The sequence below is a fragment of the Chionomys nivalis genome, chromosome 12, assembly GCF_950005125.1.
Source record: "Chionomys nivalis chromosome 12, mChiNiv1.1, whole genome shotgun sequence".
Taxonomy (NCBI): Eukaryota; Metazoa; Chordata; class Mammalia; order Rodentia; family Cricetidae; genus Chionomys; species Chionomys nivalis.
The window spans coordinates 59450571-59472711 of NC_080097.1; the positions used below are offsets into that span (position 1 = coordinate 59450571).

Here is a 22141-nt window from a genome sequence, read left to right on the forward strand (position 1 = left end):
AGGCACATCTCTGAGTTCAAGGCCTCTCTACTCTACAGAGTGAGTTCCAGGGCTACACAGAGAAACCCCGTCTTGAAAAACAAAACTAACAAAAAGAATCAAGAACTCAAGGTAGGGCTGGAGAGATGGGTTGGTGGCTTTGAGAACTGCCTGCTTGTAACTCCAGTCCCATAGGACCCATACTCTCTTGGCTTTGATGGATATCAGGCACACATAGTGCATAGACACAAAACATCCATATACATTAATAAAAGGGGGGGGGGCTGGAGATATCTTTTGGCAGTTAAGAGCACTCACCATTCTTCCAGAGAACCCAGGTTCAATTCCCAGCACCCACATGGCAGCTTATAACTGTAACTCCAAGATCTGACACCTCACACAGACACACATGCAGGCAAAACATCAATGCACATAAATGCAATCCTTTAAAAAAAAATAAGAAGGAACTCAGGTAAGTGGTGATGCACACCTTTAATCCTAGCACCCAGGAGGCGTAGGCAGGTGATTTCTGTGAGTGCAAGTCCAGCCTGGTCCACCGAGCTAATTCCAGGACTACCATGGCTACACAGAAACTGTCTCAAATAACAAAAACAAACAAAAAGAATGTGACTGAAATGATGGAATGTGGACTCTAAATTATATAAAGAAAGCCAGAGGCCGGGTGGTGGTGGCGCATGCCTTTAATCCCAGCACTTGGGAGGCAGAGGCAGGTGAATCTCTGTGAGTTCGAGACCAGCCTAGCCTGGTCTACAAGAGCTAGTTCCAGGACAGGCTCCAAGGCCACAGAGAAACCCTGTCTCGAAAAACCAAAAAAAAAAAAAAAAAAAAGAAAGCCAGAAACAAAACGAGACTGGGAGATGGGTTACTGAGTCTCAGCTTCATGAAAGGACAAATTCAGGGGAATGACAAAGTGAGAGGGGCAGTCTCATGGCTTCTATTGCTGTATAGAACACCACAGCAGGGAACTGGGGAAGGCTTTATTTCATTTTACAGTTTGTAGCTCATAATCCAGAGAACTCAGGGCAAAACTCAAGGGAGGAACCTAGAAGCAGAAATTGCTTTGGAGGCCATGGAGGTTTGTTCCCCATAGCTTGCTTAGCTTTTCTTCTAGCACCCAGGACCATCAGCCCAGCACCCACAGTGCCAACAGTGAGTGGGCCTTCCCACATCAAGAAAATGCACCAGGGCCGGGCGATGGTGGCGCACGCCTTTAATCCCAGCACTTGGGAGGCAGAGGCAGGAGGATCTCTGTGAGTTCAAGACCAGCCTGGTCTACAGAGCTAGTTCCAGGACAGGCTCCAAAGCCACAGAGAAACCCTGTCTCGAAAAACCAAAAAAAAAAAAGAAAATGCACCAGGGCTGAAGAGATGGCTCAGTGGTTAAGAGCACTGCCTGCTCTTCCAAAGGTCCTGAGTTCAATTCCCAGCAACCACATGGTGGTTCACAACCACCTGTAATGAGATCTGGTGCCCTCTTCTGGCTTATAGGCCAGGCCGACCACTATATACTTAATAAATAAATCTTAAAAAAAAAAAAAATGCACCATAGGTTTGCCCACAGGCCAACCTGGCAGGGGCATTCCCTCAGCTGTGGTTGTGCCGTTTATATAAAACTGGCCAGCACAGGCAGGAGGGTGTGTTCAGAGTTCTCAGAAGATTCTGTGGGGTAGGCTTGGGAATGGCCTACAATCTGAGCACTCAGGAGGCAAAGGCAAGAGGACTGTAATGTTTTTGTGTGTGCTGTGTGCTGAAGGTTCACATGCATGTGGCGGTCAGAGAAGGAAGTGGGTAACTTCTACTTTTGGATTATTTTTTATTGCTGTGATAAAACACCATGACCAAGTCAGGTTATAAAGTTTATTTGCATTTATAGTTGGGGGGGGGGGTCATGACTTGAGCTGCAAGCAGGAACCCAGCAGCCTCCCAGCACCCGCCCCCAGCGCTATTCTCTAACAGGGCCACACTTGCCCAACCACTGCCACCAAGTGGGACAATGTGGGGCATTTCATTCACATCAACTTTTGGTTTGAGACAGGGTCTATAGGTGACTTATCAAGTCCTACCCACTGGAAGTGTAACCCTGCTGGCTGAACAACAGGGGAACCAATATCCTTTTCTGGCCTCCTTGGGCGCGTGCGTGTGTACACATACACACAGAGTTTTTAAGGAAAACAAATGAAGCACAGTGGTGCAGCCTTACAGTCCCTGCTGAGGCAAGGGCTCACTGAAGGTTTGAGGCCAGAAGAAGTTGCAGAGATCCCGTCTCTGACGAAACCACCAATCAACCAAGCACAAATCCTGAGGCTGGCACCCGTGCCTATTTTGTAACACCACTTCAGAGAGTGAGGTCATCGATTCTTCAACTTGGAGATGGACCATTCTAGGGTCCTTAAGTCTTCATCCATAGCTGCTCTTAATTGGGAGTAGTACTGATCTCCCCTAACTAAAGCTGTAGATCCCAGTCCCAGACCTAACTAGATGATGGTGGCCAGTTCACTTTTTCAGTGTCTGGGGCGTAGGTCAAACTCATCCTCAATACTGGAAGCATTATGATAGTAAATTCGGGGATCATTAAAGACAGAGGTAGAGATATAAGGAGTTAGATCAGTGTTGCAGGCCCATCATAGACCAATAGAGGAGGGTACCAGGTACCTATTTCCTGTCGTCCTGGGACTAGGGAGAGTTTGGTTGCATAGATGTTGATATTAGGGGTTTGGGGTCCCCAGACATAGGCCTTGGGGAATTATAGGTCTCTTTAGGAGGTACGGGGTCAGGAGGTCCCTGGTCAGGTAGTACCTGATTGGGCCCCACTGGCTGGCCCGGGGGACTTTCTATTTTTAATTTTATTGTGAAGGTAGCACCCAAATCCTTTTTGATCATTCTATTTGGAAAATACCATCGGATGCCCCAAGTCCTTCCCTGTATCCATCCTGACGGCCCTGCTCGTCCCTGGGAAGTAATGGTAATATTTAAGGGTAAGCAAGTGGGGCTGGTGCTACAGGCTCCTGCACTCGTACTGGAACACTGTTCTGGGGACTTGTAATTCTTGTGAACAGTGATCCAGTCCCAAGAAGAACTGGGTCTCCAGTAAGCCTCGCCAGTGGTCTCACATCCCCAGGCACCGCAGTACAGGCTTTCTAAACCTCCACAACGTCCAGCGGTACTCTGACCCCTGCCATCTTTGGGACAGACGTAGAAATCTAGTTTTCCTAAAAAGCATCTTGCCTCTGGACTCCCGCATCCAAATTTTCCCCCAGGAGAAAATCTTTTGCCAGCATCTATAGACAACTGTTGGGGCTGTGAGTCTGGGATATCCCAGGAGGCTAATCCAGCCGCTAATTGACAGAAATCAGGGGAGAGGGTAGGCCACCATGTACCTGGAGGGGCTAGTTTGGAGGTGGCCCAAATGATTTCCCCAGTTTGTGAGGAAATCTGCCAAGTCAGTTTTTGGGGTACATGGGGGTTACTATAGGTGGGCAGGGGCATCAGAATAAAGGCCAGCAAAACTGGCAGGATCAAGCTGATCTGACAAGTCTTAGCTTTAGAGGATTTTGGGTGTGCTGAAGCTTCCATTGGGAGGGTCCTGGGTTGTCCTGCGGAGGTGCCGGCTTAACGTGAGACGCGTGGATCCAGGCTGCAATACCATCCACTTTGAGGGCGGTGGGTGTTGTAAGGAGCACGGTGTAGAATCCCTTCTCGCAAGCTTCGAGGCTTTGGGACCTATGTCTCCGAACATACACTGAATCGCCAACCTGATACGGATGCGAGATCTCTGGGTGCCCCGGCAGGTAGGGGGCAGTAATGCTGAAATGCCCCAGAATCTTTCATAACCTGTGTGTGTGGGGGGGGGGGAGCAAAACGGACAAAACAAAAGCCACTGTGGTAGACTCAATCCCAGCTTCCTAGAATCTCACTGCCTCAGGACCAGGTGGCTGAGGGCGGCTTGTGATTTTCTTCAGTACTTGCTTCCCTTGAGGCAGACAACTTTGTCAGCTTCCTCCCATTTTGCTCCCATGTGCCGAGTCACAGCTCAGAGGGAATCCCCCAGGGCAGAGCCCCTTAACAATGGCACAGCCAGACAGAAGCAAACATTTTCAAAATAACCTGCAAGATTAAGGAGAAGGCCAAACGCTCCACACAGACATACACAGAACAAAATGATGGAAGCTAGGTATGGCGGTGCGTACCTGGAAACTCGGAAGACCCCCGAGTTCGAGGTCAGCCGGGACTCCTGCTTCAAAAAAACTAAGACACTACCTCCGGTTATAAACAACTCTGTCAGCCCGGCAGTGGTGGAGCACGCCTTTAGTCCCAGCACTCGGGCGGCGGAGGCAGGCGGATCTCCGAGTTCGAGGCCAGAAAAGGCAGTTCCTGGACAAAGTTAGCTACACAAAGAAACCCTGTTTCGGAGGGGGGGGGGAGGAAAGAAAAAGTAAAACAAACCAGCCCTGTTTGGTTTGGAAAACTGCTCCCAGGACCCACAAACTCCTCTGTACCGCCCGAAAGTCTCAGAAGAACACCTTCACCGAGTTGTTTGAGGCCACGGGACGTGGGAACGCCGCGTAAAACCTCGCCCCGCCCAGGTAGGGGCACCCCTCGACGTCAGGGCCAGCCTCAGCAGCCAGGGACCGCTCCAGCCTTCGGCCGGCCGCACTCGCACTCCCCGATCGTCTCTCTCCAGCCTAGGGCGGGCAGCCCGGTCCGCGCGAGCCCCCGTGGGAAGCGGCCTGCAACACGCGCGCGAGCATCACGGAGCTCTTACCTCCGGAGACGAGCCTTCCCGGAGCTGAGGTCCCTGCGGGCGAGGGCGGAAGTGGTAAGCTGACGTGGCCGGGCTGCGGTGCTGCTCGCCGGGAAGAACACTTGCATCGCCCGCAGACTAGGGGAGCGAGCTTGGGGGGCTCTGTAGCGGGGCCCGACCGCGGGCGAGCCAGAGCTGTTTGAGGAGCATTTGGGTGAGCCGAGAGTGGACGCCGGCGGCGTGCTCGCAGTCGCGGCGATCAGGCACAGAAGCAGACAACCCCGACGAGGTCCGTCGTCAGGTCCTCTGCAAGCCTACCGCTCCGGCGCCGCTATCTGGGAACCCGGGCAGAAGCCCAAGGGCAGCTACGGGGGCCTGCGAGGCCCTGGCGCCTCTTTGGCCAGCCGGTACCTCGCAGTGAGGAGCCCGAAGCTGCAGCCGGTGCCTCTGCCGGAGCAGCGAGCCCGCCGGGCGTTGCCATAGAAACGGGTTGGCGCGCGCAGCAGAAGCCCCGGGTGGGGGAGGCCGAGGAGAGGCGTGAACCCCGGGTTGGGAGTACTGTCGAGCGCACGCCGAGCCCCATCTTTGTGGGGTAGAAGTCGTGCGGTGAGGGCATCGGGAGGCCAATGGGAGGAAGTGGAGCCAATGGGCGTTTGAGAGACCAGACCCGGGGCGTCACGATTTGATACCTAGTTTCTGTAACCACGGGATTCCCCCCAACAGGTTCTGCTACCTTAAAGATGACAGTCCTAGGGCACCCTCGAAGTTGGAGCTGCCAGTGCTTGCCAGTCCTGATACTGTTGCTGGGCACAGGCCATGGGCCGGGGGTAGAAGGTGTGACACACTACAAGCCCGGCGACCCTGTCATTCTATATGTCAACAAAGTGGGACCCTACCATAACCCCCAGGAAACTTACCACTACTATCAGCTTCCAGTCTGCTGTCCTGAGAAGATCCGTCACAAAAGTCTTAGTTTGGGTGAAGTACTGGATGGGGACCGAATGGCCGAATCTTTATACGAGATCCGCTTTCGGGAGAATGTGGAGAAGAGAATTCTGTGCCACATGCAGCTCAGTTCTGCACAGGTCAGCTCTCCACATTCGTTATCACTTAGCGCCCCCTCCCCCCGCCAGAGGCTAGCAGTGCCTTGCAGTTGTGGTGCTTTTATGGAAACTATCTGTCTGGACTCTACCCACAACCCAGTACTTGCTTAGCGGTGTTCAAGGACTGACTTTTCAGGATTACATGGATATTGAGATGCAGAACTGACAAAATGTCCTACTTAAGACTCTTTCCTTTCATACATTCCTTTGGTTTTTTCTCAGCCCCTTTACTTTCTAACTTTCCCTGATACTTTTTTTTCCCTTAGCAAATCCTCGCACTTCTTAATCGATTCCAGTCTATTTTTACACTTTGTCCCACTTATTTTTTTGAGACTTTATCCCATCAAAGTCATACTTGCTCTTTTCGGGGACCAGTATACCAGAAGCAATCAATGAGTCTCAATGGGAGACAGTTTTGATCCTTTAGGAACTTTGGCAATGTTAAGAGACGTTTTGTTTGTTTGATTTGGGGTTTTTTGTTTGTTTGTTTGTTTGTTTGTTTGTTGAGATAAGGTCATACTCTGTAGCCCAGGCTGGCTGGGATAACAAGGATGTTTTATTCCATGCCTGGCTTTGGAGATGCTGATTGTCACAATTCAGTGGTACTGTTGGTGTGTAGTGAGTAGAGATCAAGGATGCTGAATTCTGCAATGCACAGCATCTCCCTACAGCACAGAATCATCCAGCCCAAACTATGAGTACTACCAAGTTGAGAAACACAGCGTTAACCCTGAGAGGCTTTGTATACTGACCCCTGGCTTGTTCTCTATAGGTGGAGCAGCTGCGCCAGGCCATTGAGGAATTGTATTACTTTGAATTTGTGGTAGATGACTTGCCAATCCGTGGTTTTGTGGGCTACATGGAAGAGAGCGGCTTCCTGCCACATAGCCACAAGATAGGTCTCTGGACACATTTGGACTTCCACCTAGAATTCCATGGAGATCGAATCATATTTGCCAATGTTTCAGTTCGGGATGTCAAGCCCCACAGCTTGGATGGTTTACGATCTGATGAATTCCTAGGCCTTACTCACACTTACAGTGTGCACTGGTCTGAGACTTCAGTGGAGCGTCGGAGTGATAGGCGCCGTGGTGATGATGGTGGTTTCTTTCCTCGAACACTGGAAATCCACTGGTTGTCCATCATCAACTCCATGGTGCTTGTGTTTTTACTGGTGGGTTTCGTGGCTGTCATTCTAATGCGTGTGCTTCGAAATGACCTGGCTCGGTACAACCTAGATGAAGAGACCAGCTCTGGAGGCTCTAGTGATGACTTTGACCAGGGTGATAATGGCTGGAAAATTATCCACACAGATGTCTTCCGCTTCCCTCCATACCGCGGGCTGCTCTGTGCTGTGCTTGGTGTGGGCGCCCAGTTCCTGGCTCTTGGCACTGGTGAGTTGATATGAATTGCTCTCAAAGAGTAGCAGATAGGTTGTTATAAAAGTTCAGTGGATCTTTTCTTCAAGATGAGAAAAAACCGAGGGGAGACCGTAGCTCTAGTGAGGCTATATATGGGTTTTCCTGACAGTAGAACTAGGGAAATGTTATTAAATGAGGCCCTTTATCTGGGTTAAGGGGATTATTTCTCTGACTTGGAGAAGAGATGTAGGTGAGACCTAACGAATTCTCCTATGCTACCCTGTAGGCATCATTGTCATGGCGTTGCTGGGCATGTTCAATGTGCACCGTCATGGAGCCATTAACTCGGCAGCCATCTTGTTGTATGCCCTGACCTGCTGCATCTCTGGTTATGTGTCCAGCCACTTCTACCGGCAGATTGGAGGCGAGCGCTGGGTGTGGAACATCATTCTTACGACCAGTCTTTTCTCTGGTGAGAACGTCCCCTTTCATGGTGGGTCTGTCTAGATTTAGGGAGTAGGAGCACATCATGGGCCCTGGGATTGATTCAGTGCAGGGAATATAGGAGGATTTTTTTTTTTTTTGGATGGTCTTGCTGGGAACTGTCAGGGGTAGAGAGAGGAGGGAGGAAGGCAAAGAGTGCTGCTCTCAATGCCCTGCATACACTAGAGTGGATGTACACATAAACAGTAAAGACTTGTTCCCACTTGGCACCCAGAGCAATAGCAGATCTACACTTTTCAAAAAAAAAAAAAGATTTATTTAATTATTATGTATACAGTGTTCTGTCTGCATGTATGCCTGCAGCCAGAAGAGGGCACCAGATCTCATTAAGGATGGCTGTGAGTCACCATGTAGATGCAGGAAACTGAACTCAGGACCTCTAGGAAGAGCAGCCAGTGCTCTTAACTGCTGAGCCATCTTTCCAGCCCATAGGGAGGATTTTTAAAAATATTTGTTTATGTGTATTTATTTCCTGCATGTATCCATGTGCAACATAGTCATGGAGGCCACAAGAAGGTGTCTGATCCCCTGGAACTGGAGTGACGGAAGGCTGTGAGCTACCATGTGGGTGCTGGGAATCAAACCCGAGTCCTCTAAGAACAGGAAGTGCTATTAACCACAAAGCAATCTCTCTAGCAACTGGGTGGGGCAGTAATTTCATAAGAAAAATCTATCAAAAAGAATCTCTTAGGTGTCAAGGTGCACGCCTTTAATCTTATCACTCAGAGGCACAAGCAGGCAGATCTCTGACTTCAAGTCCAGCCTGGTCTACAGAACCAGTTCCAAGACAGTCAGGGCTGAATAGACTTTTGTCTAAAATAACAACAATAAAAAAACCAAAGACCAACAAAACAGCATGAGCAACTGTGCCTAGCTTTTGTTCATGTGGGGATCTGGGGATTGAACCTAGGCCTTCTTGAACAGCACTTTACCAACTGAACCATCCGTTTCTCAGACATTATGCTTAAATAATGTGGTGTGTCTACTTGTGTGGGTGCTGGGAACTTGTGTGCACGGGGAAGGCAGATGTCAACATCAGGTGTCCTTCTCAGGAACTCACCTTGTTTTTGGAGCCAGGGTTTGACTGAAGTCGGAGCTCACTGAATTAGCTGGTGTGGACGACCATCGAGCCCTAAGCATCCTCCTGTCTTTGCCTCCCTTGTATAGTAATCAAGAGCCCTGGCTACTCCATCTGACTTGATTTTGTTTGTTTTAAATGTGGATGCTGGAGATCCACTTGGGTCCTCATACTTTGGGGGAAAGGGCTTTACCAATTGAACCATTTCTTCAACCCCCTTAAATAGCATCCTTAAATTTATTTTTTGATACTGTTTTTATTTCGGAGGTGGGTTCATTCTAGCCTTCAAACCAGATTGCTGACCCCCAGTTGGTGTTTCTCAGTGTAACAGTCCTGACTGTCCTGGAACTTGCTTTGTAGACCAGGCTGGCCTTTGCCTTTGAGTGCTAGGAGTAAAGGTGTGTGCCGCCACCGCCCTGCTCAGATCACCTTTTCAGAGACAGTAGTAGTCTACCTTCTAAACCTTGCTGCTTCCAATTTGGTGTCTTTGATTTATACCCCATCATATTTGTATTTTAAGCATGGCTTTCTGAGAACAGATCCTTGACCCAAATGACTGTTTCATGCCAGGAATCATCAAGGCATGGGAAGACAAGGTTCCTGTAGTGATTCTTATCACTCTCAGACCACGAGGAAGCAACTGTCTTGATTCTTGATGGTATTAGGTGGGAGGAAGAGGGTGTTCAGAAAATAAAGAACAAAGAACAATGAGCTATGAAAGGGTCAAGGTGAATTCCTTCAGCTCTGGACATCTGGGAGCATAGTTGGGCCCTGTAAGTGGCAGGCTACTTCACCCCTTTCCCCTTTAGGTCCAGTCTGAGTGGGGTGTCACAGGGGTGTTGCTCCTACTGCTGACCCTCCTTCCTGCAGTGCCTTTCTTCCTGACGTGGAGTGTGGTGAACTCAGTGCATTGGGCCAATGGTTCGACACAGGCTCTGCCAGCCACAACCATCCTGCTGCTTCTGACGGTCTGGCTACTGGTAGGCTTTCCTCTTACTGTCATTGGAGGCATCTTCGGGAAGAACAACGCTAGTCCCTTTGATGCACCTTGTCGCACTAAGAACATCGCCCGGGAGATCCCACCCCAACCCTGGTACAAGTCTACTGTCATCCACATGACTGTTGGTGGCTTCTTGCCTTTCAGGTACCTACACTGCATACCACGCCCATCACTCGGGAGGGTTTTAGTTTGGTTTGGTTTGGTTTTGGACACTAGAGGGTGTTTGTTTGTTTTGAGACAGTCTTATGAGGCTGGATTAAAATACACAATTGTGCCTTGGGTGCTTGGATTATCGATTGCGTTACCACGCCTTGCCATTGTCGGGTTTTGATTCAGCTTTTCCTTCTGCCACCTCAATACCATAACTCAGTAACAATCCCCAGTTCAGTGAGAGCTCATAAAATGGCGCCTCCTAGCAGGAATGAGCTTCAGCTAATTCAGATGTGTCTCACTTCTGAAGCTCCCCTCCTCAGCAGACAGCAAGCAGATGGACTTTAAGCCCTGATCAATGCCTGTAGGATCTGATTTTCCTTTAGTGTTTACAGGTGTAAAGCACTCTACCACTGAGTGATAACCTAGCCCCCCCCCTTTTATTTATTTAACTTTATTTTATGTGCATTGGTGTGAAGGTATCAGATCCCCTGGAACTGGAGTTACAGACAGTTGTGAGCTGCCATGTGGGTGCTGGGATTTGAACCTGGGTCTTCTGGAAGAGCATCCAGTGCTCTTAACTGCTGAACCATCTCTCCAGCCCCTCCTAACCCTTTCTTATCTTTCATTTTGAGACACTCTCAAATCTCAAAGTTTTCCAGGCTGGCCTTGAACTTGCTCTGTTGCCCAGACTAGCTTTGAACTTGGCAATCCTCCTGCCTTAGCCTCCCAAAATAGTAGTAGTGTAGACATATGCCTGTCAGGGAAGATGTTCATGAAATAAGAGAACTAATCATAGGCAAAAGAATCCCCAGGTACGCCAGGCAGTAATGGTGCACTCCTTTGATCCCAGCACTCGCACTCGGGAGGCAGAGGCAGGCGATTTCTCTGAGTTCAAGGCTAGCCTGGAGCTAGTTCCAGGACAAGCTCCAAAACTACGAAGAAACCGTGTGGGGGATGGAGGGGGTTAGAAATCCCCAGGTAGCCTTGATTTCCTCTCCTCGGTGACTGCAGTGCCGGAAGGTGTGGCTGCGCACAGCGCTTTAATGCTGTGTCCCTCTTCTCTTCACAGCGCCATCTCTGTGGAGCTGTACTACATCTTTGCCACCGTCTGGGGTCGAGAGCAGTACACTCTGTATGGCATCCTCTTCTTTGTCTTCGCCATCCTGCTGAGTGTGGGGGCTTGCATCTCCATCGCGCTCACCTACTTCCAGCTGTCGGGGGAAGATTACCGCTGGTGGTGGCGGTCAGTGCTGAGTGTCGGCTCCACAGGACTGTTCATCTTCCTCTACTCCGTGTTCTACTATGCCCGGCGCTCCAACATGTCAGGGGCAGTGCAGACAGTAGAGTTCTTTGGCTACTCGTTACTGACTGGTTATGTGTTCTTCCTCATGCTGGGCACCATCTCCTTTTTCTCTTCCTTAAAGTTCATCCGTTACATCTATGTCAACCTCAAGATGGACTGAGTTCTGAGGGACAGAATATTGCTCTCCTCGTGCTTTCATCATGCCCCGTTGATTCCACTTGATAGCTTCCGACTGAATTGTGTGATGGCATTGTCGCCTTCCTTCCCCTTTGCCCCTTGGGCCTCCCTTCTTAGAGAGGACCAGGAAATTAAAAATCTCTATGATATAAGGAATATATATTTGAACTTTTTAAGTTGCCTTACGTTTTAGTCCTGATTTTTTTCTTTTTACAAATTAAAATAAAATTTATTAAGAAAACGGATCCTGTAGTTGGAGGTTTTGGTCTAGTTGCAGAAACCCGAGGCTTGGCCGGGCGGTGGTGGCGCACGCCTTTAATCCTAGCACTCGGGAGGCAGAGGCAGGCGGATCTCTGTGAGTTCGAGACCAGCCTGGTCTACAGAGCTAGTTCCAGGACAGACTCCAAAGCCACAGAGAAACCCTGTCTCGAAAAACCAAAAAGAAAAGAAAAGAAACCCGAGGCCTGTTGTCAATGCTTGGTCCCTTTGAAAACGGAGTCCGCTACTGTCGCACAAACCCTGGACCCTTGGGAACTGTCGGCGCGGGGAACCCACTTTGCCGGGGCTCTGTTTCTGTGGTTTACCCTGTGCTCAGCCTGACGGAAGCCCAGGCTGACGCCAGTCTCCTGCAGGAATTTTTTAAGGGAAGCAAGATGCTTTAATGACCCAGGCGACAGGAGAGACGCAGAGTAACGCCCTTTCCGCCGGAAGTTGGTGTCCGAGTCTCCACGTGCCGTTCCTCCCCCTCACCCCACCCCCGCCCTCCCCACTCGGCCCTGTAGCGGCGGCTCAGCTGCTGCCTGCTGCCATGGAGCCTGCGGAGCTGGAGAAGATCCTAAAGGAGCTGCTGCTGCCGGACACCGAACGCATCCGCCGGGTATGGGCAGGCCCAGCCGGGCCAGGGGGAGGGGGAGGCTGTGGGAAAAGCCCGGTCTTGACCCCTAGCCTCCCACCAGGCTACGGAGCAGCTCCAGGCTGCCCTTCGGGACCCTGCTGCCTTGCCTGCGCTTTGCGACCTGTTGGCCTCTGCGACAGACCCACAGGCGAGTAACCTGCTCCTCCTCGCCGAAATTCTGAAATTCCTCAGTGTGCCCGTAATCCCGCCCCAGCCTCCACCCCCTGCGGTCTGTTCATCACCCTGCTGCCTGCCATTCTGATTTGGCTACCTCCCCTCGCCCTAGATCCGCCAGTTTGCAGCGGTCCTTACCCGTAGAAGGCTGAGCACCCGCTGGCGACGCTTGGCACCTGAGCAACGCGAGAGGTGGGCTAGGTTTGGGATGGAAAGGGCCAGGCCTCGTCGACCTTTTAACAGGCTGGGTACCAAGTCTTTGCCACCTGTCTTCCAGCCTCAAGAACCTGGTCCTGACAGCCCTACAGAAAGAGACAGAGTAAGTCTTAGCGCCTCCTCTTGGGGGTCCTAACTGGTTTGGGGCTGGGGTCCTCTCTGGGCTTCTGCCTTCTTTTTCAGCCCCAGGCTGGGATTAGGGAACAGAGACGTCATTCAGTTCTTGAAGGTGGAGCCTGTGAAAACTAAAGGTTTTGAGAATGGGTGAAAATGATCTGCCAAACCCCAACCAGAAAACCAGAGCGAAATTCAGCCAGTCCAGAGGTGCTGAACGAGCCAGATCAAATGCTACCTTCCTTTCTTCACCCGCAGCTGTTGCCTTCTGGGTCTGACTTAGGAAAGACTGTGCTCAAGCCTGGATGCTTCCCTTCCGGGCGCTCCTCGATGGGGCATTGTCCGCAGGGGACGGCGATGAGGGTAGCGGAGGGCGGTTATGGATGATGCCCCTCTTTGCAGGCATTATGTGAGTGTCAGCTTGGCTCAGCTCTCAGCAACCATTTTTCGAAAGGAAGGCCTGGAAGCCTGGCCTCAGTTCTCGCACCTTCTTCAGCAGAGCACGCACAGCGCCACCAGCCCTGATAGAGAGGTTTGCTCGCGCCGCCGGGCGGGGCGGGGCTGAGAAGCTGGGCAGAGGACCCTGGATGCTTTTCTCCTCACCCTCTGCTTCTGGACAGGTGGGGCTTTTGCTGCTGAGTGTGGTGGTGTCTTCCCAACCGGAAGCATTCCTCCCCTACCAACGGGAGCTCCTCCAGCTTCTGGTTGAAACTCTGAGTGAAGCAGGCGCCCCTGGGCTGCTCTTCTACTCCCTGCGCACTTTGACTGCCTTGGCCCCTTACCTCAGGCCTGATGACGTGGTGAGACACTGGCTCAGCCTCCATCACTGCCGGCTCTGTATCTCTTGGTCTTTGTGTCCTTACCTTTAGAAGTTCTGGCCCAAGATGCTTTAGGTGTTCACTCAGCCTTCCATTCTTCCTAGCAGTTGAGGGGATACTGTGGGTGACTGGGTCCGACGGGTGTGTCTGGGAGCCTTCTCCTTGGATTGCATGCCATGAGGAAGCTGCTAGTTTCTGGGATCTGGGATTAGGCTGCACATGTGCTTTTTGTGATTAAACTCATCCTGTGTCCTCCAGCCTCTCGCACGGATGTTGGTGCCCAAACTCGTTATGGCAGTGAGGACTCTGATCCCCATAGATGAGGTAAAGACATATGGGGAGGGTTCTCCTTTGGGGGGGAAATGGAGGCACCTGTAGCCTGGTACCCTATGGCTTACCTCTCCATCAGGTAAAGGCCTGCGAGGCCTTGGAAGCCCTGGATGAGCTGCTGGAGTCGGATCTGCCTATCATCACTCCCCACCTCTCTGAGGTCCTCATGTTCTGCCTGGAGGTGAGCCTGGGATTGGGACTGCCCCTGGTACTTGTTTTGCTGGAAGTTTTCTTGCTCGTTCCTGATTTTTGTTAGTGTCTGTATAGGTGGCTAAAAATGTGGCCCTTAGCGATGCACTTCGTGTACGTATTCTCTGCTGCCTCAGTTTCTTGGTCAAAGTCAAAAGTAAGGTAAGTACCCTCTGGGTGTGTCATCTCATCACAGTATCTCCACTCGTAGTCATGTTCTTGGGGTCCTGCTCAAGCCCCAGTCCAGCCTTCTCCTATTCCTGTCTAGGAGATTGAGAATCTCTTGCTGGACTCCTTATGTTGGCAGGGTGGAATTTTTTTCCTTGTGAGCCCATAGGAGATGCTCAGGGACAGTCTCCTCCCCTCTTAGGCCTTACTGAAGAACCGCCTCCTGCCTCCCTTGCTGCATGACCTTTTTCCAATTATGGCTGCTGAGCCACCCATGGGCCAGTTGGATCCTGAGGACCAAGATTCTGATGATGATGACTTGGAGCTTGGGCTGATGGGAGAGACCCCCAAGCACTTTGCTGTACAGGTATACCTTAGTCTCTTAATCAGTGTGACCATCCTAAGAGAAACAACTCAAGGGGAGAAAGGATGTCCGTTTACTGTGGCGGGAAAAGAACGGTCAAACAGAGAGGTTCAATCATGGCCACCGGGAAGCAAAGCAGAGCCCGTGTGGGTCCAACACAGATAATTCTTTTTTCTAACTGGACTGGAACAGAGTCGCGAGGAATAATCAGACACAACTTACACGGTCGTCATGGAAGGGCAAGATCTCTCTCATTTATTCTCCAAACAGTTTATATATCATCCTATAAAATGAGCGGGAAAACACATTAGGCTGTATCCTAGGTAACCAGGTGAATGGGCTTTTAGTCACATCCGCATCTGTATGCTAGCTGTCACATAGGCCATGAATTAGCATCTCTATAAAACTTCCTCCAAATTACCAAGAAATAAGCACCAAACATCCTGACCAGTTTCAGCCAACACCTCTCCTCAGGAGATCTACATTTCTAACAAAAGAAGAAAGGAGCTGTACATCCTTGTTATTGTTATGCAGAGACAGCTTGTCTGCAGAGCTACGTGATCAGCCCAGACTGGGCCTATGGCTTTTATGCCTGGCTGCTACACCATACAGAAATATGGGCCTACAGTTTGTTATAGACAGGAAGCAGAGAAGGGAAATACCAGGAGCCAGGGCCAGATAGATCCCGTAAGGACATGACCCCAAATAAGCCCTACCTTCTACATTTTGCTCCTCCTGGTGCCTATCAAGTGATTTATCGTCATTAGGTGAGAGCCCTCCTGATCTAATTGACCCTAAAATACCATCAGTTTCCTAAACATTTCTCAAGCTAACGAAGCTGACAACCATCATAGCCAGGCCGTGGTAGGCAGTGGTGGCGCACGCTTTTCTTTAATCCCAGCACTCCCAGACAGAGGCAGGCCAACCTCTGAGTTCCAGGACAGCTAGCGCTGTTACACAGAGAAACTCTGTCTCGGGGAAGAAAAAAAAAATTAGTCATTACAACCAGGGAGGCTGAGGTAGAATCGTAAACTTCAGGCCGGTCCGAGGCATCTTGTATCAGACATGGAACTCGTCATCACAAGTGGATTATGGAACAGGGGCTAAGTGACCGTAGGAGGTTAGAGATGGAATTACAATCTCCCTGAACTTTCTCAGGTTGTGGACATGCTGGCACTACATCTACCCCCTGAGAAGCTCTGTCCCCTTGTGGTAAGTGTGACTCTCCTGCTCTTACTCTACCTGGGGGTGTGTGATCGGGCTCTTGTGATCTTGCTGGGCTTTTGGAACGTGCCATGTGCTCCCTAGATGCCCATGCTGGAAGAAGCCTTACGGAGTGATTTCCTGTACCAGCGGAAAGCAGGGTTCTTGATGTTGGCTGTCCTGTCTGATGGTGCTGGTGACTACATCAGGCAAAGGTATTACATTTAGTCCCTGTCCCAGGTGAGGTGGTCACATATAAGGATGGCTCTGGCATCCTTCCTGGCGGTCCTAGTACCCCTGTTTCAGCTTACTTGGTTCTATTGTTCGCTTGTTTGAGACAGCGTCTCCCTATGTAGCCTTGGCTGGTCTGGAACTTGAGAGACCTGCCTGTCTCTGCCTCCCCAGTGCTGGGATTAAAGATATGCATGACCATGCCTGGCCCAGCTTAATTTTTTAATGTCTTTTAGGGGGTGTTTTTCAGTCTTTTGTTGTTGTTGATGTAGGGTTTCTCTGTAGTCCTGCCTGTCCCGGAATCTGTTTTGTTAACCAGGCTGGCCTTGAATTTAGAGATCCTTCTGCCTCTGCCTCCCAGGTGCTGGGATTAAAGGCGTGGGCCAGTTTAATCGTTAACTCTGTTAGCTAGTCGGGATATTTGCTGCCTTTCAAAAATGTCCTGCTTTGGAAGAGAAACGGCTTTACCATTCCAGGGATAAAGGATGGTTTTACGGCCAGTTCTGGAGTCTTGGTCCTTTTCAGGAGGAATGAAGAGAACGGTTGAGACTGGGGTTCTTGTGTGCTGCCCCTCAGACTTTGTTCTTCCGCCCCATTCAGAATGCTGTCCCCGCTGCTCCAGACCGTGTGCAAGGGCCTGAGTGACTCCTCGCAGATTGTTCGCAACTCTGCCTTGTTTGCCCTGGGCCAGTTTTCAGAGAACTTGCAGGTCAGCAAAGCTAAATGCAGGTGGCTACCACATGAGGAAACTCCCCACCCCAAGGCTGGGGACCCCGGCTCTTAAAGTTTCATCTCTTTAAACATTGTGGCTGCCATTGACCCTCAGAGGTGTGCTCTTCAGGTGAGCCTGACCGGTCCCACCTGCTTCTTCCCCAGCCCCATATCAGCAACTATTCTGAGGAAGTGATGCCGCTGCTCCTCGCCTACCTGAAGTCAGTGCCCACAGGGAACACACAACACCTGGCCAAGGCCTGCTATGCCCTGGAGAACTTCGTGGAGAACCTAGGTAGCGATGGGAGTGTTTAGTACAGGGGAGGGGAGGAACACATTTGGCTAAAGGGGGCTGCTGGGTGGGAAGGTTGCACGGACTATCAAGAGACCTGGGTTCGTTGGTAAAGGAACTTTCCCACAGGGCCCAAAGTGCAGCCCTACCTTCCGGAACTTATGGAGTGTATGCTGCAGCCCCTGAGGAACCCCAGCAAAGCCCGGACCAAGGAGTTAGCTGTGAGCGCAATAGGGGCCATTGGTGAGTACAGGGGCAAGGAGGTGAAGGTGTGGTGTGGGTTGACCGAGAAAGTCTGCATCGGACCGTCCCCACTCCCTGCCAGCTCTGATCCTCTTGTGTCCTGTAGCCACAGCTGCCCAGGACTCCCTGCTGCCCTACTTCCCCACCGTCATGGAGCTTCTCCGGGAGTTCCTGCTGACAGGCCACGAAGACCTTCAGCTTGTACAGATCCAGAGCCTGGGTGAGGAGGGACCTTGATTCAGGCGGGGGTCCACCTGCTGTCCCCAGGGACCTCTCCCTGGGCAGTCGGCTGTCTTCCTTTGGTGAAGAGGCCCCAGGGACCTCTCCCAGGGCAGTCGGCTGTCTTCCTTTGGTGGAAAGGCGCTCTTTGTGTTGTACCTGAGAGTAGGGTAGAGTTTTGAGTGCCTTCCACCCTTGGTTCTGGAGTTGATTTCCACATCTCAGTGCTGGCTGAGCCCTTGTTCCCACAGAGACCCTGGGGGTGCTGACCCGAGCAATGGGAGAGTCCATGAGGCCCCTGGCTAACGAGTGCTGCCAGCTGGGGCTAGGGTTATGCAGCCACGTGGATGACCCTGACTTGCGGCGCTGCACGTGAGTGACCCTTCATGGTGCTCCTGCCCGCCCACCAGGGGTTGATAGTCCTCATCCCAACTACCAAACCACAGCCAGGTTTCCTGGGCTCTCCCGTTTTGTCTGTCTATAGCAGGCAGCACTATACAGATTCTCTCTACCTTCATCAGGTACAGCCTGTTTGCAGCCTTATCAGGGTTGATGGGAGAGGGCCTGGCACCCTACCTGCCTCAAATTACCACGCTCATGCTGTTATCACTGCGTTCCACCGAGGGCATTGTGGTGAGTAGAGGATGGGTGTACTAGGCCGGATAGACCAGGCTAGCCCTGTGATGGGGATTTATCTTGTCCCACCTGAGCCAAGATCCTTGCTCGGCTTTCTTCATCTAGCCTCAGTATGATGGGATCAACTCCTTCCTTCTGTTTGATGATGAGAGTGAAGAAGAAGAGGAAGAGGACCTCATGGATGGCGATATGGAAGAGGAGGACGACTCTGAGATCTCGGGGTAGGAGGAGGTGCTCCTCTACTTAAGACTTTGAGCTGGGCGATGGTGGCACACACTTCTAATCCCAGCACTTGGGAGCCAGAGGCAGGCGGATCTCTGAGTTTGAGGCCAGCCTAGTCGAGAAGAGCCAGGGATACACAGAAACCCTGTCTCGAGAAATAAAGACTTTGGTTCTGGATGTGGGCCCAGTGCTGGATGCGCTCCTTGCACGCATCACCACTGCCTCCCCTCCTACCCCCAGGTACAGTGTGGAGAATGCCTTCTTCGATGAGAAAGAAGATACCTGCACTGCCCTGGGGGAGATCTCTCTGAACACCAGGTGAGCATCAGCCCTTCCATGCTGCTAGGAACCATTCCCAGGACCCCTTTCCCCACTGCTGTGTGTTTTTCCGTAGTGTGGCCTTCCTCCCATACATGGATAGCGTCTTTGATGAAGTATTCAAACTGCTGGAGGTGAGTCAGTGGAGCCTCAAGCTCCAGTTAGTGTTGTCCTCACCTTGCACCTGCCGGGCACACACCTGCCCTCTTTGTTCCAGTGTCCCCACGTGAATGTGCGGAAGGCAGCGCATGAGGCCCTGGGGCAGTTCTGCTGTGCGCTACACAAGGCCTCTCAGAGAAGTCAAGCCGCCAGCACTGGTGAGGAGATGCCGGCAGGCTGGGAGCGCTGGGAATTGGCAGGGCCTGACCATGGCTCTGGTCCATTCTGTCTCCAGCTCTGCAGCTTTCCTTGGCTCGAGTGATGCCATCTTACATTCAGGCAGTGAAAGTAGAAAGGGAACGCCCAGTGGTGATGGCGGTGCTGGAGGCCCTGACAGGGGTGCTACGCACCTGTGGGACTCTTGCCGTGCAGCCCCCTGGGCGCATCAATGATCTCTGCGTCGTGCTCAAGACTGTGCTGCAGAAGAAGGTGAGTGGGGCAGGGGGGCTGTAGGGAGAGGAGGCATCGGGTCCCAGAAGAGTGAATTTTCAGAGGCTTCAAGTTCAGTTCTGCCCATCTCACCATCACCGCAGAAAGGAGAAGGCAGGAGAGCCCACACTCACTGAACTGTGTCTTCCACAGACAGCCTGTCAGAACACTGAGGAGGAGGAAGAGGATGACGATGACGACCAGGTAAGAGTTTCAGATGAAAAAGGTCTAGATAATGTAGTTAGTCAGGGCCAGCAGTGGACAGTGCACTCAGCTTAGCCTGGAGGAGCCAGGGCTGGGGAGAGAAGTTGGTGACTACCAGGAAGGTGGTGAGGTGTTCAGAGGAGAGAGGCATGCCATGGGGCAGCATTGGCAGTGATAAATGGAGGGCCTGGGCTCTTGAAAAGCCATCCTGGAAGCGAATCGGTCTGTGAAATCAGGACAGCCCCAGAAGCACCTGCAGCCAGTGCAGAGCAGGATTGGGAGCTGCACAGTCCCAGGGCTCGCCTCGGTGCCCCAGCGCCCGCCCTGCCTCCGCAGGCCGAGTATGACGCCATGTTACTAGAGCATGCTGGAGAGGCTATCCCGGCCCTGGTTGCTGCAGCTGGAGGACAGTCCTTCGCTCCTTTTTTTGCCAGTTTCTTGCCATTGTTGCTGTCTAAGATGGTGAGTGCTCTGTCCCCTGACCTCACATCCCAGTCTACCCGTGCACCCAGTGCCTGCACCCCTGCAGCCCCACCTCCATGCCAATTTGTACTCCTTCCACCTCCCCTCTAGAAACAGAACAGTACGGCGGCAGAGAAGTCCTTTGCAGTGGGAACACTGGCAGAGTCCATTCAGGGGCTTGGTACTGCCTCAGCCCAGTTTGCGTCTCGGCTATTCCCTATACTGTTAAACTCTGCCCGGGAAGCAGACCCTGAGGTGCGGAGCAATGCTATCTTTGGCCTGGGTGTACTTGTAGAGCATGGGGGCAGGCCTGCTCAGGAGTATCCTATGCTTGCAGGAGGGAAAATGGGGTTGGAAATGAGCCCAGGGATTGGTGAGGTGCTGCTGCAGGGTGAAGTCTGCCAGTGTGTGTATTCCTTAACTGTGCACCAGTCACTTCCCTAAGCTACTGGGCCTCCTCTTGCCCCTCCTGGCAAGGGAGCGACATGATCGAGTCCGTGATAACATCTGTGGGGCTCTTGCCCGAATGCTGATGGTCAGTCCAGTAAGGAAACCAGATCCCCAGGTGAAGAAAGGGGCATCAGGCAGGGGTGGAGGCCAAGGATGGTGGAGGGGACAGGACACATGGGCCTGAGACGTCTGTGTGTTCAGGTGCTGGCTGCCCTGCTACATGCCCTGCCACTGAAGGAAGACATGGAGGAGTGGATCACTATGGGCTACCTCTTCACCTTCCTGAAGCTGAACGGCCGTGACCAGGTACCCTGGCTGGAGCTCTCCAGAAAGCGTGAGGCTCCAGTGTAAGGGCGGGCAGAGGAGATAGCAGCTGTAACTGTAGACCAGGCTGGCCTCGAACTCACAGAGCTGCCTGCCTCTGACTCCCGCGTGCCGCCTTTTCCTTCCCTGTGTCCCCAATTGGCCCCAACCTGTTACATAGCTGAGGACGGCCTTGAGCCCTAAGACCTTCCCCATCCATTCTCCACCTCCCAAGTGCTGGGATTACAGGCATGCACTAGATTTAATTATAGCAGTGCTAGGGACCAAGCCCAGGCAGGGCCTTATGCATGCTGGGAAAATACTTCTACCAGCTGAGCTACATCCCCAGCTTCTTTTTCCCTCTGTGTGCAGAGTTGGCAGACAGTCTGATATGAGAGTAGGGGCTTCTGGTAGCATTTTCCCACTTCTTTTGGGCTAAGCCAACAGTCCTAACTTCCCTAGGCTTTCCTATGTCAGGGGTAGGAAAACAGTTTCACCATCCACCAGAATCTGCTTCCAGAGCGATTCTGTGTATACCAGCTAGCACGTGTGAACACACGCCCCAATGCTCTTGTGTCCCTTCTGCCTTAAGTCTGCTCTGTGTGTTGGGTGAGCATTTGGATGCTAGATTTCGTTGGTTTTGAAGCTATAACTTTAATCTTTTGTCACACATCTTTGCTACCTCCAAAAAGAGATTACTATGTTTCCTTATTCCTTCTCTAGTTCACAGTTGGGTTTGGTGTCAACTCAATTTCATGGGCTTTTTTTCCCTTGGTTCCAACCAACTATTCTAAGCCCTGGGCCCCCAGGCTGTTACTGCCAGAGCTGACCAGTCCTTTCCATAGGTTGTAGATGTGGTTCCTGAGCTCTTACGCATCTGTAGCGTGATTCTGGCAGACGACAGGATTGTGCCAGGTGAGGGGGACAGTCACAGCTAAGGACAAGGGAAAATGGGGCAAGAAGGGTGTCAGAACCCAGCCCTTCATTAGACCCTCTCTCTTCATCCTCCCCAGACGCCAAGACAGCACTACTGCAGCTCCTGACGTTCCTGGCCAAAGAGCATGCTGACAGCTTCCTTGCAGCCCTGGGCTCACTGCCTGCTGATAAGGCTCAGGAACTCCAGGCCATGCTGGGCCTCACTTAGACTCCAGGCTTCAGCTGGGCCAGAGGGCCTGAAGACCACAGTCAGCCCAGGCCCAGCTCACCTCACCAAAGACTGTATCATTGGAAGTCAATCCTGCTTGCTGTCTTAACAGGGGTGTCTCTGGGGCTGGATCTATTACAAGCAGAGCTGTGACATCATACTGTAATAAAGGCAGCTTGTTTTCTGCTTGGACACTAGCTCTGAGAGCGCCAAGACTAGAGGTGTGCA

The 22141-nt window shown here is 51.8% G+C and overlaps 2 protein-coding genes across 5 annotated transcripts; both read left to right on the forward strand.

The window, feature by feature from the left end:
* Window positions 1–4218: 4218 nt before the first annotated feature.
* Tm9sf1 (transmembrane 9 superfamily member 1) lies at window positions 4219–11658 on the forward strand. Of its 4 annotated transcripts, none has more exons than XM_057785744.1 (6): window positions 4219–4815; window positions 5464–5825; window positions 6616–7237; window positions 7491–7676; window positions 9657–9930; window positions 11009–11658. In XM_057785744.1, exons 2-6 carry the CDS (start codon window positions 5481–5483, stop codon window positions 11400–11402), a joined length of 1821 nt encoding a protein of 606 aa, XP_057641727.1. In that variant the 5' UTR covers window positions 4219–4815; window positions 5464–5480; the 3' UTR covers window positions 11403–11658. The 4 variants fall into 4 exon arrangements, with proteins under 4 accessions (XP_057641727.1, XP_057641728.1, XP_057641726.1 ...); XM_057785745.1 differs by lacking the exon at window positions 4219–4815 and adding an exon at window positions 4855–4954; XM_057785743.1 differs by lacking the exon at window positions 4219–4815 and adding an exon at window positions 4872–5029.
* A 469-nt stretch (window positions 11659–12127) lies between these two features.
* On the forward strand, window positions 12128–22110 carry Ipo4 (importin 4). Its single transcript, XM_057785740.1, has 30 exons — window positions 12128–12296; window positions 12376–12462; window positions 12601–12680; window positions 12766–12807; window positions 13221–13350; window positions 13439–13618; window positions 13895–13960; window positions 14046–14147; window positions 14234–14317; window positions 14526–14690; window positions 15846–15899; window positions 15996–16105; window positions 16722–16830; window positions 16998–17127; window positions 17254–17367; window positions 17474–17587; window positions 17838–17958; window positions 18108–18219; window positions 18328–18443; window positions 18685–18762; window positions 18839–18896; window positions 18980–19079; window positions 19157–19350; window positions 19504–19554; window positions 19891–20016; window positions 20128–20336; window positions 20449–20581; window positions 20668–20772; window positions 21615–21684; window positions 21783–22110. The coding sequence occupies exons 1-30, from the start codon at window positions 12228–12230 to the stop codon at window positions 21911–21913; spliced, it is 3240 nt and encodes a 1079-aa protein (XP_057641723.1). The 5' UTR covers window positions 12128–12227; the 3' UTR covers window positions 21914–22110.
* The last annotated feature ends 31 nt before the right edge of the window (window positions 22111–22141 follow it).

Bases quoted from the DNA above. Each gene is read 5' to 3' on its own strand.
- Tm9sf1 (XM_057785744.1), top strand. From the start codon at position 5,481: ATGACAGTCCTAGGGCACCCTCGAAGTTGGAGCTGCCAGTGCTTGCCA. The intron at 5,826-6,615 runs GTCAGCTCTCCA...TGTTCTCTATAG, and splicing joins TGCAGCTCAGTTCTGCACAG to GTGGAGCAGCTGCGCCAGGC. The intron at 7,677-9,656 runs GTGAGAACGTCC...TCCTTCCTGCAG, and splicing joins TACGACCAGTCTTTTCTCTG to TGCCTTTCTTCCTGACGTGG.
- Ipo4 (XM_057785740.1), top strand. From the start codon at position 12,228: ATGGAGCCTGCGGAGCTGGAGAAGATCCTAAAGGAGCTGCTGCTGCCG. The intron at 13,961-14,045 runs GTAAAGACATAT...CCTCTCCATCAG, and splicing joins CTCTGATCCCCATAGATGAG to GTAAAGGCCTGCGAGGCCTT. The intron at 14,691-15,845 runs GTATACCTTAGT...GAACTTTCTCAG, and splicing joins CCAAGCACTTTGCTGTACAG to GTTGTGGACATGCTGGCACT.